The sequence below is a fragment of the Xenopus laevis genome, chromosome 2S (genome assembly GCF_017654675.1).
Source record: "Xenopus laevis strain J_2021 chromosome 2S, Xenopus_laevis_v10.1, whole genome shotgun sequence".
Classification (NCBI taxonomy): domain Eukaryota; kingdom Metazoa; phylum Chordata; class Amphibia; order Anura; family Pipidae; genus Xenopus; species Xenopus laevis.
The window spans coordinates 66,697,847-66,713,819 of NC_054374.1; the positions used below are offsets into that span (position 1 = coordinate 66,697,847).

The 15,973-nt window shown below is 42.1% G+C and overlaps 1 protein-coding gene across 1 annotated transcript; it reads right to left on the reverse strand.

Annotated features, from left to right (window-relative positions):
* Nucleotides 1-452: 452 nt before the first annotated feature.
* Nucleotides 453-15,608, reverse strand: LOC121400561 (uncharacterized protein C1orf232-like). The gene is made up of 4 exons (XM_041583899.1): nt 15,191-15,608; nt 13,925-14,002; nt 768-850; nt 453-696 (listed from the first exon to the last, which is right to left on the reverse strand). Exons 1-4 carry the CDS (start codon nt 15,272-15,274, stop codon nt 468-470), a joined length of 474 nt encoding a protein of 157 aa, XP_041439833.1. The 5' UTR covers nt 15,275-15,608; the 3' UTR covers nt 453-467.
* Nucleotides 15,609-15,973: the final 365 nt, after the last annotated feature.

Sequence of the window (15,973 nt, forward strand, 5' to 3'; positions counted from 1 at the left end):
GTTTACAGGTTCTGAATAACACTTAAGCAAGGGGTGTTCCAGGGGGCCACCTTCCTACCCTTTTTTATTTTTTACCAGTCCCTCCCAGAGAAGGTATCACTCATAGTTTTGGGAACAGTATTTTACTTCAGAGCCTGGAATGCACAACAAAGCAATACACATCAGAAAAGAAAGTCACTTGTGTCCTGCCCATGTACCTCAAACAAAATGAGTACCAGATATCATTGAGGACGGATCATGAATTTGCAGAACAGAATATATTTAAATGTGAGTCAAAGGTGTTTAGTTAAGTGAGGAATCAAATTGCACAGCCATTTGCTGAGCATTTTAAGTCATGTAACCTCTTGGAGGAAGACTAAGCTGATAAAACTCTCCAAGGCAGAATTTATTCTCTCAGCAGCTTGAGGGAATGGCTGAAGTGACTCCTCAGGAGTTCATAGTTATGGGGGTTTTCCGGGCCAGGGTTTTTAATTGTTCTTGCTCCTTAGCTCAGCTATTTTGCTGGTAAGAAACCCCCACCTAAAGGGCGTTTCCTCTGGCTGCTGGATTTCATTGGGTTCTTCTGGAGGTTCTGCCAGGACACCCCTTGCCTCTGATCGTTCAGCAGAGCTCTGCTGCCATCTATTAGCAAACACATCCCATAGTGCCGAGGAACGCTTTGGAGGTGGGTTGTCTCTGGGCTGATCGTCAGGAGATCTGCAAGAGATTGGAGGGTGACGTAAAACATATTTCCTATCATAGAGCTTGATTTCTTAATGTATACTCACTGTTCTTCTACTTGCTCTGGTTGCTGTTCTTCTTCTTTACTGAAAATGGAAGCAACACTTCTCCAGCCCAGTGCACCTTGAACCTGTGGATGGTTAGATGTTGCAATGCTATTACTAAAGCCCAAACAGAACACAATCAAAAATAATTAAATGATGTGTCAGTGAAATGTAAATTATTATATGCAGTATACCCTTGCCAAAACCCTAGCATGTACTATAACACAATTGGGATTTCATTTACTATGACGCTATGAAGAAGTGTGAGCGCATGGCAAAAGTACAGAGAGCATGTTTGGACAGGGTCTGACTGCACTTTGCAAGGCGAACCAGATTTTAAAAAATTGGCACATGGTGCAGAGCACAGCTTTGGTGGGCAGAGGCCAGCCCTATCCTTACAATCTGCCATAGTAAGTGGTAAGTACAGGGCCCTGCTATGGTCTGTGTTTCTTGCTGCTCCCGAAGAAATTTAGGGGGCTCCTAAGTGCCTTCCCCTGCCTATTACTTGTATTCTTCATCTAAGGACAAGTGAAGAATAAATACAATTTAGGAAATATTTTCCTTTCTTCAATACCCTAATAGGTGTCATGAATTCTATTTTCTTCCTATGGCTGAGATCCCTATCATAGATCTACAAAATTCTTTAAAATGCTACACTGTATGTACATCATCAATCACACAGATGTGAATTTTTCATTTCCTAGACATTACTATAACTATACAAAATATTCTTGTCTGCAGTTGACTATGTTCCTATACAGAAAACTATTAGCAAAATAATTTCACAGCCCATGCTGATTAAATTGACTATGGAAAATCTTGAATTTTGATCTGCTTTCAAAAGATAAATATTCCACTACTGCTTTTAAACCTTCTTGGGAAGAGTTTCTTCCTACTCTCTAGGATACTGGTCACCTCATGTATTATCTGTAGGCACTGGATGAACTTCAACTACCAAAAAGACTAGAAGACCTATTTATGAATACAGCATAGTCATTTATGACTTGTGCCTAGCAAATAGGATGCTGATGCTGTTTTTGAACTGTGCGCCTGAAACGATGCAATCTGCACTCTGAAGGTGGCTACCCTGATAAAGTGCCAGCTAAGTTAAGCTTCTCAGTTTGCCTCATGGCAGGAGCAGCGCTGTCTGAATGCCACATGTCACATTTACAGTAGCCTGGATCAATAGCATAAACTGTGAACATCATGTAGTTCTAGTAGTGGAGTTTGCAGTGAGATATTAGAGTGAGAGATTGGTATGGCGGAAAAAAAGACCTGGATATATACTGTACAATAGTTGTATTGAGTTATTCCTTGCCTGCCAGCAGCAGCTTATGATTCCCTAATGGGGAAGACTCTACTTATGACAGACAGACCCTAGTTCACCCTGAAATGATGGATGCCTCAGTAAGCTTTGATTAAGTTTGGTTATAATTAAATTTAATGTTGGTGATAAAAAGTAACATGGATGTACAAATTAGCTAACATTTAACAAATATTTAAATAATTAAAGACATCCTTGTATGTTGTCTTGCACATGGCCACCCAAAACATGTATGTGAATGTTTTTATTATTATTACCCTCCCTTGTATAAGGGGCCACTATGTGGATGACCTTAGTTTGCAGCCTTTTTAATCATAGCAGGGTCAATAAATGAGCAAAAGTGGCATATGCTCAGGGATCACCAGGACTGGGGGGGGGGGAACAGCAGATGTTTCATGTGGTATAACTTTTGACAGAACCATCCTGTAAATATAACAGATCCTTTTGTTAATTAGCTGGAAGAGTTCTACAGAATGGTTATTTTAATCTTTGTCATTGCTTTATCCTGATTTTGTCATGTATCTGCTCCCATATTATTGGTCGAGGGCTTTATGTCTACTTAAGTGCTGACTATTTCTTCTTTGCCTGCATTATTATATTGAAGTTTATGTGCATGAGAGTTGTCCTATGACACCAGACCTGTGCAGCATGCACTTTCACTCAAGATATCCCCCTGCTAGGGCCGTAACTACAGAGGAAGCAGACCCTGCGGCTGCAGGGGGGCCAGGAGGTATAGGGGCCCCATGAGACATTCATTTATATAGAATTTCAGTAAGTATTGGTAAAACAGGTCAACAACCAGACATTTTGGGGCCTGAAAAATAATTTGCTGTGGGCCCATTAATATCTAGTTACACCACTGCCCCCTGCCCTCCCACTGGCAATTTACCCTTTTAGCGAACCTGGCAGGCTATATGTGGATAAATATTATGACCCCTCCAAGTTTACGGCTAAAAATTCACACATAAAAATTCTGAGAAATTTGCTAAGCATGGTGCTGTAGAGTTAAAGCAAAAAGTTCTGGCTAAAGATCTTGTTTGTGATGTCAATATATCTGAGTTTATAGAGACCAGAACAAGCTTTGCTCAGCTTAGTTCAATACACCTGCATTACAAAAACGATATCTATTGTAATCTATGAGAGCCATTTAGATGTAGTGAGTCAGTGGGTAGTTGGTCAGTTTCTTCCTTGTGTTCTTAGATTTTATCGGATTTCTGATATCATTTCTGAAAAATCACAAGCCAAGAGAAATATCGAACTATATAAGGAACAATATCATCATTTATTAATATAGTACCAGCAGGCTATGCAGTGCTCTATATAATTCATAGCAAACAGAAGTCTTACAATAATATACAGGTGTGGGACATGTTATCCAGAATGCTTGGGACCTGGAGTTTTCCGGATAACAGATCTTTCTGTAATTTGGATCTTCATACCTTAAGTCTACTAGAAAATCATGTAAACATTAAATAAACCTAATAGTCTGGTTTTGTTTCCAATAAGGATTAATTATATCTTAGTTGGGATCAAGTACAAGCTACTGTTTTATTATTACAGAGAAAAAGGAAATCATTAAAAAAATGGATTATTTGGATAAAATGGAGTCTGTGAGAGGCGGGCATTCTGTAATTCGGAGCTTTCTAGATAACGGGTTTCCGGATAATGAATCACATACCTGTACAAAAATAACAACACAATATGACAAACAAGGGTAACAGAATACAAATAGGACCAGAGGGCCCTGCCCACAGGAGCTTACAATCTAAAGGTTTAGGGAAAATTTGATAAAGATGGTAACCTCAAAACATGTTGTGTTTATGGCACAATAAAACCAATTTGCAGAGAAAGTTCTGTAGTTGTCATACACAAGTAGTTAGGGAACATTTGAAACACAAGGATGAAGAAAACAATTGGCACTTCTTTATGATAAGTTGGGAAAGAATGGGAGAGTATGATAGGTCATAACATGGAATTATTGGAACAGGCATACTGCTTATGAGGAAGTAGCGATAGTCACAAAACAAGTCAAGCGTAGTCTTTGTGTTCGCTTTATGTTATTTTAAGATAATGAAAAAAAGACGAATAAAATAAATTTAAATATTTTTACTGATGCTCTGTGTGAAGACATTTCTGAGAAGTCTTGCATTCAGGACAGGGGTGAAGTGAAGAGATGAAAAGAAAGGGAAATGACAGAAGCAGAGCATTGGTTGCATGAAGGAGTGTATTTTGAGATCAAAGCTAAGCTATAGGGTTTCATTGTTAAAGGTCTTCATATTTTACCAAAGGGGATACAAGCAATACAACTGAATAGAGATGTCGCGAACTGTTCGCCGGCGAACTTGTTCGCGCGAACATCGGGTGTTCGCGCTCGCCGGAAGTTCGCGAACGTCGCGCGACGTTCGCCATTTTGGTTCGCCACTGTTGGCGCTTTTTTTTGCCCTCTCACCCAGACCAGCAGGTACATGGCAGCCAATCAGGAAGCTCTCCCCTGGACCACTCCCTTCCCTATAAAAACCGAAGCCCTGCAGCGTTTTTTCACTCTGCCTGTGTGTGCTGAAGAGATAGTGTAGGGAGAGAGCTGCTGCCTGTTAGTGATTTCGGGGACAGTTGAAAGTTTGCTGGCTAGTAATCGTTTTGATACTGCTCTGTTATTGGAGGGACAGAAGTCTGCAGGGGTTTGAGGGACATTTAAGCTTAGGTAGCTTTGCTGGCTAGTAATCTACCTTCTACTGCAGTGCTCTGTATGTAGCTGCAGTGGGCAGCTGTCCTGCTTCTGATCTCATCTGCTGACTGCTGCAATAACAGTAGTCCTTGTAAGGACTGCTTTTATTTATTTTTTTGTTGTTTTACTACTACTACTACTACTACTACTATAAGAGCCAGTGCTATTAGTCTAGCAGTGTTGGGGAGTGGACTGGTGTGCTAATCTGCTGCTCCTAGTAGTTCAGCAGCACCAACTTTAATTTTTTTTTTTTAATATTCATTTTTTTTTTATTTTACTTTTTTTATTTTACTACCGCTGTAGTAGTGTATAAGTTGACCTTTTAGGCATTATTTGCCCTGTAGGCATTATTTGCACACTGTTTTCTTCAACCGCCATCGAGCTGTGTGACCTTGTTCACATTCTGTCTAAATATCCATAATATTACCGTCTCCAGAAAAAACACCGGAGTCACTTTTTTCAAGCAGCCATAATAATTTTTAAAGTAATCCGTATCCACCGCTGTAGTAGTGTATACGTTGGCCTTGTAGGCATTATTTGCACACTGTTTTCTTCAAACCCGCCATCGAGCTGTGTGACCTTGTTCACATTCTGTCTAAATATCCATAATATTACCGTCTCCAGAAAAAACACCGGAGTCACTTTTTTCAAGCAGCATTCATATTTTACGTAATCCGTATCCACCGCTGTAGTAGTGTATACGTTGGCCTTGTAGGCATTATTTGCACACTGTTTTCTTCAAACCCGCCATCGAAGCTGTGTGACCTTGTTCCCATTCTGTCTAAATATCCATAATATTACCGTCTCCAGAAAAAACACCGGAGTCACTTTTTTCAAGCAGCATTCATATATTTTACGTAATCCGTATCCACCGCTGTAGTAGTGTATACGTTGGGCCCTTTTAGGCATTATTTGCACACTGTTTTCTTCAACCCGCCATCGAGCTGTGTGACCTTGTTCCCATTCTGTCTAAATATCCATAATATTACCGTCTCCAGAAAAAACACCGGAGTCACTTTTTTCAAGCAGCATTCATATATTTTACGTAATCCGTATCCACCGCTGTAGTAGTGTATACGTTGGCCTTGTAGGCATTATTTGCACACTGTTTTCTTCAACCCGCCATCGAGCTGTGTGACCTTGTTCACATTCTGTCTAAATATCCATAATATTACCGTCTCCAGAAAAACACCGGAGTCACTTTTTTTCAAGCAGCCATAATATATTTTACGTAATCCGTATCCACCGCTGTAGTAGTGTATACGTTGGCCTTGTAGGCATTTTTTGCACACTGTTTCTTCAACCGCCATCGAGCTGTGTGACCTTGTCCCATTCTGTCTAAATATCCATAATATTACCGTCTCCAGAAAAAACACCGGAGTCACTTTTTCAAGCAGCCATAATATATTTTACGTAATCCCGTATCCACCGCTGTAGTAGTGTATACGTTGGCCTTGTAGGCATTATTTGCACACTGTTTTCTTCAACCCGCCATCGAGCTGTGTGACCTTGTTCACATTCTGTCTAAATATCCATAATATTACCGTCTCCAGAAAAAACACCGGAGTCACTTTTTTCAAGCAGCCATAATATATTTTACGTAATCCGTATCCACCGCTGTAGTAGTGTATACGTTGCCTTGTAGCATTATTTGCACACTGTTTTCTTCAACCCGCCATCGAGCTGTGTGACCTTGTTCCCATTCTGTCTAAATATCCATAATATTACCGTCTCCAGAAAAAACACCGGAGTCACTTTTTTTTAAGCAGCATTCATATATTTTACGTAATCCGTATCCACCGCTGTAGTAGTGTATACGTTGGCCTTGTAGGCATTATTTGCACACTGTTTTCTTCAACCCCCCATCGAGCTGTGTGACCTTGTTCACATTCTGTCTAAATATCCATAATATTACCGTCTCCAGAAAAAACACCGGAGTCACTTTTTTCAAGCAGCCATAATATATTTTACGTAATCCGTATCCACCGCTGTAGTAGTGTATACGTTGCCTTGTAGGCATTATTTGCACACTGTTTTCTTCAACCCGCCATCGAGCTGTGTGACCTTGTTCCCATTCTGTCTAAATATCCATAATATTACCGTCTCCAGAAAAACACCGGAGTCACTTTTTCAAGCAGCATTCATATATTTTACGTAATCCGTATCCACCGCTGTAGTAGTGTATACGTTGACCTTGTAGGCATTATTTGCACACTGTTTTCTTCAACCCGCCATCGAGCTGTGTGAGCTTGTTCACATTTTGTCTAAATATTGATAATATTATCGTCTCTAGAAAAACCACTTGAGTTACTTTTTTTCAAGCAGCATTCATATATTTTACGTAATCCGTATCCACCGCTGTAGTAGTGTATACGTTGACCTTGTAGGCATTATTTGCACACTGTTTTCTTCAACCCGCCATCGAGCTGTGTGACCTTGTTCACATTTTGTCTAAATATTGATAATATTATCGTCTCTAGAAAAACCACTTGAGTTACTTTTTTTCAAGCAGCATTCATATATTTTACGTAATCCGTATCCACCGCTGTAGTAGTGTATACGTTGACTTTGTAGGCATTATTTGCACAGTGTTTTCTTCAACCCGCCATCTAGCTGTGTGTATTATCGTTTCCAGAAAAACCAACTGAGTTTTGTTGTTGTTGTTGTTTTTTTAAAAATAATGCCAGGCAAAGGCAGGCCGCCACGCAGAGGCCGTGCTAGGGGCCGTGCTGCTATGCAATCCTGTGGCCCTAGCAAATTGCCCAGTTTTAAAAAGCCAATGACCCTGAACTCCCAAAATGCTGAAGAGGTAGTTGACTGGCTTACACAGCACACCCCATCCTCTACCGTTTCTAACTTTACCACAACATCCTCCTCATCCTCCACTGCTATGGCCACCCCACGTAACACTTCCTCCACCACCGGTGCCCTTCTTCACTGGGTCAGAGGAGTTATTTTCCCATGAGTTTCTTGAACTGAGTAATGCGCAACCATTATTGCCAGAAGAAGATGAAGGAGATGAGGACCTTACACCAGATTTAATTCTGGCAGAGAACACGATAGAGATGGACATAATGAGTGATGAGGAGGAGGTCCCCGCTGCTGCTTCCTTCTGTGATGTGTCAGAAGAAATTGATGCATCTGAGGAGAATGATGATGAGGAGATTGATGTTTTGTGGGTGCCTAGTAGAAGAGAGCAAGAGGAGGGTAGTTCAGATGGAGAGACGGAGAGTCAGAGAGGCAGTAGGAGAATAAGACTTAGAAGAAGCAGGGAGGACAGCCCGCAGGGATCAGTAGGGCAACAACATGTATCGGCACCTGTGTTCAGCCGGCCAACGCACCCGCCATTGCCGCCAATACCGCCAACTCCGCCAACTTCTACTGTTACCGCCAGATCGCACACTTCCAAAAAGTCAGCAGTGTGGGATTTTTTTAATGTGTGTGCCTCTGACAAAAGCATTGTAATTTGCAATGAGTGCAGTCAGAAACTGAGCCTTGGTAAGCCCAACAGCCACATAGGTACAACTTCTATGCGAAGGCACATGAGCGGCAAGCACAAAGCACTTTGGGAGCAACACCTCAAAGGCAACAGGCAAACTAAAAGCCACACTCCTTCTGGTCCAGCATCTTACTGCTCTACCTCTGCTCTCCTTGACCCGTCTGAACCACCCTCCACTCCGCCTTCCACCTTGACCACCTGTTCCCATTCCCAGTCATCTGCCACCAGCCAAGTTTCTGTGAAGGCCATGTTTGAGCGTAAGAAGCCAATGTCTGACTGTCACCCCCTTGCCCGGCGTCTGACAGCTGGCTTGTCTGCACTCTTAGCCCGCCAGCTTTTACCATACCAGCTGGTGGACTCTGAGGCCTTCCGCAAATTTGTAGCAATTGGGACACCGCAGTGGAAGGTACCCAGCCGCAATTTTTTTTCTAAAAAGGGAATACCACACCTGTACCAACATGTGCAGAGCCAAGTTACCGCATCTCTGTCACTTAGTGTTGGGCCAAAGGTCCATATGACTACTGACGCATGGTCCTCCAAGCATGGTCAGGGCAGGTATGTCACCTACACTGCCCACTGGGTGAACTTGGTAATGGCTGGGAAGCAGGGAATGGGTAGCTCAACAACAACAGTGGAGTTGGTGTCACCGCCACGGATTGCACGCGGTTCTGCCACCACCTCTACTCCTCCATCGCTCTCTACCTCGTCTTCTTCTTCTTCTTACTCTGCTGCTGGGTCCTCCTTCTCCTCCTCCACACCTGTGCACCCCCAGCTCCCCTAGGCTATTCGACGTGCCAGGTACGCCGTTGTCACGCTGTCTTGGGGATGACGTGCCTGGAAAGCAAAAACCATACCGGATCTGTACTCCTGTCATCTCTGCAGTCACAGGCCGATCGGTGGCTGACCCCACACCAACTGCAGATCGGAAAAGTGGTGTGTGACAATGGAAGCAATCTGTTGGCAGCGTTGAGACTAGGCAATTTAACACATGTGCCCTGCATGGCACATGTGTTAAATTTAATAGTCCAACGTTTTGTCTCCAAGTACCCAGGATTCCAGGACGTTCTCACCCAGTCCAGAAAGGTGTCGGCCCATTTCAGACGTTCCTACACAGCCATGGCACGCCTTGCTGACATTCAGCAGCGCTACAACATGCCAGTCAGGCGTTTGATTTCTGACAGCCAGACTCGCTGGAATTCAACGCTCCTTATGTTGGAACGTCTGCTGCAACAACAAAGGGCCGTCAACGAGTACCTTTTTGAACTGGGTGGTAGGACTGGATCTGCACAGCTGGGGATTTTTTTCCCCCGTTACTGGGTGCTTATGCGCGATGCCTGCAGGCTCATGCGACCTTTTGAAGAGGTGACAAATATGGTCAGTCGCACCGAAGGCACCATCAGCGACCTAATACCCTTCGCTTTATTCCTGGAGCGTGCCGTGCGACGAGTGACAGATGAGGCTGTAGACCAGCGTGACGAGGAGCTGGAAGCGCACGATTTCTGGTCGGAATCACCAGAACGAACCCAGGCACATGCTGCAACGCAGGGAGAGGTGCCAGAAGTGGAGTCAGAGGAGGAAGGTGGCTTTGTGGAGGAGGAGGAGGAGGACCAACAGGAGCAGGCTTCCCAGGGGGCTAGTGGTGACCTTTTGGGGACCCCTGGTCTTGTACGTGGCTGGGGGGAGGAGACCGTGGATGATGCAGTCCTTGATAATGAGGAAGCGGAGATGGATAGCTCTGCATCCAACCTTGTGAGAATGGGGTCTTTCATGCTGTCATGCCTGTTGAAGGACCCCGTATCAAGAGGCTTAAGGAGAAGGACCTGTACTGGGTCGCAACGCTACTAGACCCTCGGTACAAGCATAAAGTGTCAGAAATGTTACCAACATACCACAAGTCCGAAAAGATGCGGCATTTACAAACCAGCCTGCAAAACATGTTGTACAATGCTTTTAAGGGTGATGTCACTTCAGGAACTCATCAACATTCCAGGGGCAGAGGTGCCAGTAATCCTGCCACGAGCACACCTGCAAGGACAAAGCCTTTGGCCAGTCTGTAACGTCAGACATGCAAATGTTTTTCTGTCCAAGGCAGCGCCACAACCCTTCTGGATCCACCCTCAAAGAACGCCTCGACCGGCAGGTAGCGGACTACCTGGCATTAACTGCAGATATCGACACTCTGAGGAGCGATGAACCCCTGGACTACTGGGTGCGCAGGCTTGATCTGTGGCCAGAGCTGTCACAATTTGCCATGAACCTCTTGTCTTGCCCAGCCTCAAGTGTGCTCTCAGAAAGGACCTTCAGTGCAGCAGGAGGGATTGTAACTGAGAAGAGAACTCGCCTAGGTCACAAAAGTGTCGATTACCTGACCTTTATTAAAATGAATGAGGGGTGGATCTCGGAGGGTTACTGCACGCCGGAAGACTTGTTCTGACTTCTATGCAGCTGTCCTTCTCTTCAAGCCTCATGACTCCACACACAGCTGTCCTTTAGCGTCCTCCTCCTCCCTCCGCCACCGTTACAAACTAGGGTGCAAACCCTACTGGTTTAATTTTTTCTGGCCTCTGTGCTTCAGTGGCTGCGACCAAAAAAATGCCTATTTTCTGCATTTATATGACATAATTTTTCTGGCCTCTGTGCTTCAGTGGCTGCAACCAAAAAAATTTATATTTTCAGCATTTATATGGCATAATTTTTCTGTCAACTGTGCTTCAGTGGCTGCGACCAAAAAAATGCATATTTTCTGCATTTATATGGCATAATTTTTCTGGCCTCTGTGCTTCAGTGGCTGCAACCAAAAAAATTACTATTTTCAGCATTTATATGGCATAATTTTTCTGGCAACTGTGCTTCAGTGGCTGCGACCAAAAAAATGCATATTTTCTGCATTTATATGGCATAATTTTTCTGGCCTCTGTGCTTCAGTGGCTGCAACCAAAAAAATTTATATTTTCAGCATTTATATGGCATAATTTTTCTGTCAACTGTGCTTCAGTGGCTGCGACCAAAAAAATGCATATTTTCTGCATTTATATGGCATAATTTTTCTGGCCTCTGTGCTTCAGTGGCTGCAACCAAAAAAATTTATATTTTCAGCATTTATATGGCATAATTTTTCTGGCAACTGTGCTTCAGTGGCTGCGACCAAAAAAATGACTATTTTCAGCATTTATATGGCATATTTTTTCTGGCCTCTGTGCTTCAGTGGCTGTGGCCAAAAAAACTGGGCAAACAATGCCTACAAGGTCAACGACGTTGACCTTGTAGGCATTGTTTGCCCAGTTTTTTTGGCCACAGCCACTGAAGCACAGAGGCCAGAAAAAATATGCCATATAAATGCTGAAAATAGTCATTTTTTGCCATACGTTGACTCAACGTATATGGCAAAAAATGACTATTTTCAGCATTTATGTGGCATATTTTTTCTGGCAACTGTGCTTCAGTGGCTGCAACCAAAAAACTGGCAAACAATGTCTACAAGGTCAACGTATGGCGAAAATGACTATTTTTCAGCATTATAATGGCAATTTTTTTGGCAGTGTTAGTGCGCGTCCAAAAAACCTGGGCAAACAATGCCTAAAGGTCAACGTATGCATGTTTAAAGAGAACAGTAGATTACTAGCCAGCAAAGCTTACCTAGCTAAAATGTCCCTCAAATCACTCAGACTTCTGTCCCCAATACAGAGCGTATCAAGCAGATTACAGCCAGCAACTTACTATCAATCATTTCCCTGAATCCACGCTCTCCCCTACCTATCGCTTCAAGCACACACGCAGTTTTCAAACATTTTTGCTTGAATCCCTCTGCATGCCTGTCCAGGTGGCACCTTAAACACTTAATCATTTTCTGCAATGCTTTCTAGATGTTAAAGTTCGCCTTCCCATTGAAGTCTATGGGGTTCGCGAACCGTTCGCGAACCGCTCGCATTTTTGCGCAAGTTCGCGAATATGTTCGCGAACTTTTTTTCCGACGTTCGCTACATCCCTACAACTGAATTCACTAAGTACTGATTATAACTAACAACCTCACTAAACACAATGGGGTTTATTTATCAAAGTTCAGAATTTTCTCACTATTTTATGAAAACCACTCCGACCGAATCTGCACAAACTTTCCTCCCCGATTTATCAATACATTTTCATAAAAAATTCTTGTGCAGAAAAAGACTCGATATAATCGTGAAAAAAATTTTGTCGCTGAAAACATCAACTTTTTCTTGGATTTAACGCCGAAAACGTTGACTTTTTCGGATTATCTCCTGAAATCTTCGGATTATTGAACGAAATCCAGCACAGATCAGGATATCTTTCAATTGTAAATAGGACATCTGCCGTTGACTTCTACACGAACTCGGCATGTTTAAGATGGAGTACTTTTTAATTCTGACATTTAACTCCATCGAAAAATTAGATTTTTTTTTTTCTCTACAAATTGTGTTTATTATATAGGGTATAATGTGTAGTGATGGGCGAATAAATCCGCTAGCGAATAAATTCGCAAAACGCCCGCGAAAATTTGGGTGTTTCGGCGTCATATTTTTTTTTTCGAAAAAACGGCGCCGGAGTCAAAAACGGGCGTGGGCGTCGAAAAAACGGGCGCCTGCGTCAAAAACGGGCGCCGGCGTCAAAAACTTGATGCCGGCGCCATTTCGCAAATTTTTCGGCGAGGCGAAACGGCGCAAATTCGCCCATCACTAATAATGTGTCCCCTTCTGTAAAAGATAAGAATATTTTAAGTCACTGAGGCATTCCATGTATATAAAGGCAAAGGCTGAAGGCCAAGTACCTGTACTTTTATACAGGTCATGGAACGCAGAGGTGACTTCAACAAGGGGTACATTATTTGTTATAATACACACATTTTAATAAGTAATGTGACAGACATTACATCACTAAGCACTGCTAATAACCGATGACATCACTAAGCACTAATAATAACTGATGGCATCACTAAGCAATGTTGTAAATGATATAATTTACAGGATATTCATGGGTCTTGTGTATTATAAGGCTATATTTTACAGCCCATTATAATATAGAAAGCTCAGAATTATGGAATGGTCAACTCCCATAGACTCCATTTTAATCAAATAATTCAGATTTTTCAAAATGATTTCCTTTTTCTCTGTAATAAAAAAAAAAACCCAGTACATTGTACCTGATCCCAACTAACAATGAATCCTTATTGAATGCAAAACAATCCTATTGGGTTTATTTATTGTTTATTTTTAGCAGACTTAAGGTATGGAGATCCAAATGTAAGAAAACCCCTTATCCAGAAAACCTGAACATTCTAGACAGGCCCAATACCTGTTCAGAAAACATACTTTTAGGCATATTTCTGTATAAAAAAACTGTCTTGTTAAATTGATCAAAAAATACTGTTTTTACTGTTAAAGGCTTTCAGAAAGGTGAAGCCTGAAAATAATCTTTGCATATAAACAACTCATTCAACTATTGTATTTAAGGCTATAGTAAGTATCCCTCATTAGTGAAGACTATTCTAGACACCTGTTGCTCCAAACATGTAAAGAGATCTCTCAAGCAGCTTTACAAAATGATGTGATGCTGTACATGGTTAAACACATAAGGTGAATGTGGTTATTCTATACCTTGCGGGCGAGCTGGGACATATTTAACCCTTCGGCCTCCACTTCAGGATTTTCTTCTATCATTTCCGCAGTATCACTCTGCAAAGAAAGGTAATATAAACAATTGCCCTGGATTATATCATTTCATGTTCTCCCCCTACCTCATTGTATTGTACCACATTGTACTTTTTCCTTTGATTCTTTCCCTTCTTTTTTTTTTTTTTTAAAGCTGTCCTTTCAATTTTATCACTCTTCCATAGGCATTACTCAGTGATTCTTTTCTCATTAACACTAGAACCTTTTATCTACTAAATTGGTCTTCGTTGCCTTATACTTATAGTGTCCCTCTATCTCTATATCACACTATGTAACGCTCCTTTAGGGACAATAGCAATTTAAATTGCAGCAGTAGTATGTTTCATAAGCAAATATATAGATTATACTATCATGTTAATGTAAATTAGCCTTTAATCAAAAAGATAGATATGTCTTTCTCTACATACAGGTATGTGTGTATAGATGATAGATAGATATATTTAATTTGTTTTATAGTGACTTGAGAAAGTATTTTCTTTTCTGTTCTTAGCTTGAATCAAAATCTAGTGTTATTCACAGTGGTGTAACTAGATGTTATTGGGCCCCACAGCGAATACATTTTAGGGCCCCCAGGATGTCCTATTTCCCCAATATATATTGAAATTGTTCGTTAATAAGGGTCTCATGAGGCCCTCTTATACCTTCTGGGCTCCCCTCTGCTTCCTCTGTAGTTACGCTCCTGGTTATTCAGAATCATAATACTTACAAAGGCACTGATACATCTATACAGACATTGTTGTTATCAAGAGGAATCATCTTGCACTCTAATGCTACTTTATCATATTTAACACTTCTCTGTTGCATGCCTAATGTGTGTCTGACTCTCACTGTTTATCTATTCAAGAAAATCTCTACAGTTTAGGTACAGGAGAGATTTTTATCCTTTTTCCTCGTGAGTTGACTTCAGAAAACGTATTGCTCCAAATGCCATCCAGCCAGCGATTTTCACTCTAGCCGGCGGAAATGGCAGGGGAGGCAGTTTGGGGGGATTAGTCGCCCTGAAGTTGCAGGGTGACTAATCTCCGTGAATCGCAACGTGTGTCTCTGCCCTTACACAGTTCCAACTTAAATTCCCCCTGGGGCTTTCCAGCTGCAGCATTGTGCTAACACTGTTCTTCTTCACTAGTCCAGCTGAACGCAAACTCTGCCCATTCCCTCTTACCTTTTGCTTCAATCTCCCTTCCCCCTTACCTCTTCCTTGGGTTCTTCTTCTTGTTCTGCATTGAATGTCTGCAAAACTTTTGATTTATACAATTTCCAAAAATTCTGACTCATGGTAGAAGAGGTCTACAGTGATGGTGTAGATGATCTGGAATAAGTAACACTACCGTTTATTCTCCTGGGTTGGATGCAAATTCACAAAGAGTTCTTTCATGTAAAGTCCTTTTGCAATATTGATAGTCTCCTCAGGTGTACAGAGTATATCTGTGTGCAGAGTGCCTCACACTGTGCAGAGTTTAATATTAATGCTGGGAAGTTGGAATATGCTTTTATAGTTCAGTTCTTTTTAAGCTGCAGTTGCCCACTGAGTCTCTCCCAATGTCTGCAATGCACAGAAAACCTCCCAATTGCCAGCTGGCGCACCAAGTGACTTGACTGCTGCAAATAATAGATCAGGTGCAGGTTTCCCTGGCCCCTATTGGCTCTCACACACAGGTCGTGTGACTTCATTAATGTTACATGAAGCAGTTCATAGAGAGAAATTAGATAGCATGCTTGTTAGAAGCTAGGAGAGATCCTGCATAAGACATGGGAAGAAGACAGAACTGTCACTATCCTTGACCATACCATCAACTTTATAAGGCTGCTCTGCCTGTATATCTAAATGCATCATCACCCAGGCCCATATGCTATATTGATAACATCCATTATGGCAAATCACGTTTGATCTGTCATCAACTTGCATCTCTTGTTGGTGTATGCTTTCTATTAGCAGTTGTCTGCTGCTGGAAAAGGCTTCCACCAGTTTGTTAT

Excerpts from the sequence above, each read along its gene's own strand:
- LOC121400561 (XM_041583899.1), bottom strand. The coding sequence starts at position 15,274 with ATGAGTCAGAATTTTTGGAAATTGTATAAATCAAAAGTTTTGCAGACA. Across the intron at positions 851-13,924 it reads TGTCCCAGCTCGCCCGCAAG|GTTCAAGGTGCACTGGGCTG; the intron begins GTATAGAATAAC and ends AACCATCCACAG. Across the intron at positions 697-767 it reads CCAGAGCAAGTAGAAGAACA|ATCTCCTGACGATCAGCCCA; the intron begins GTGAGTATACAT and ends AATCTCTTGCAG.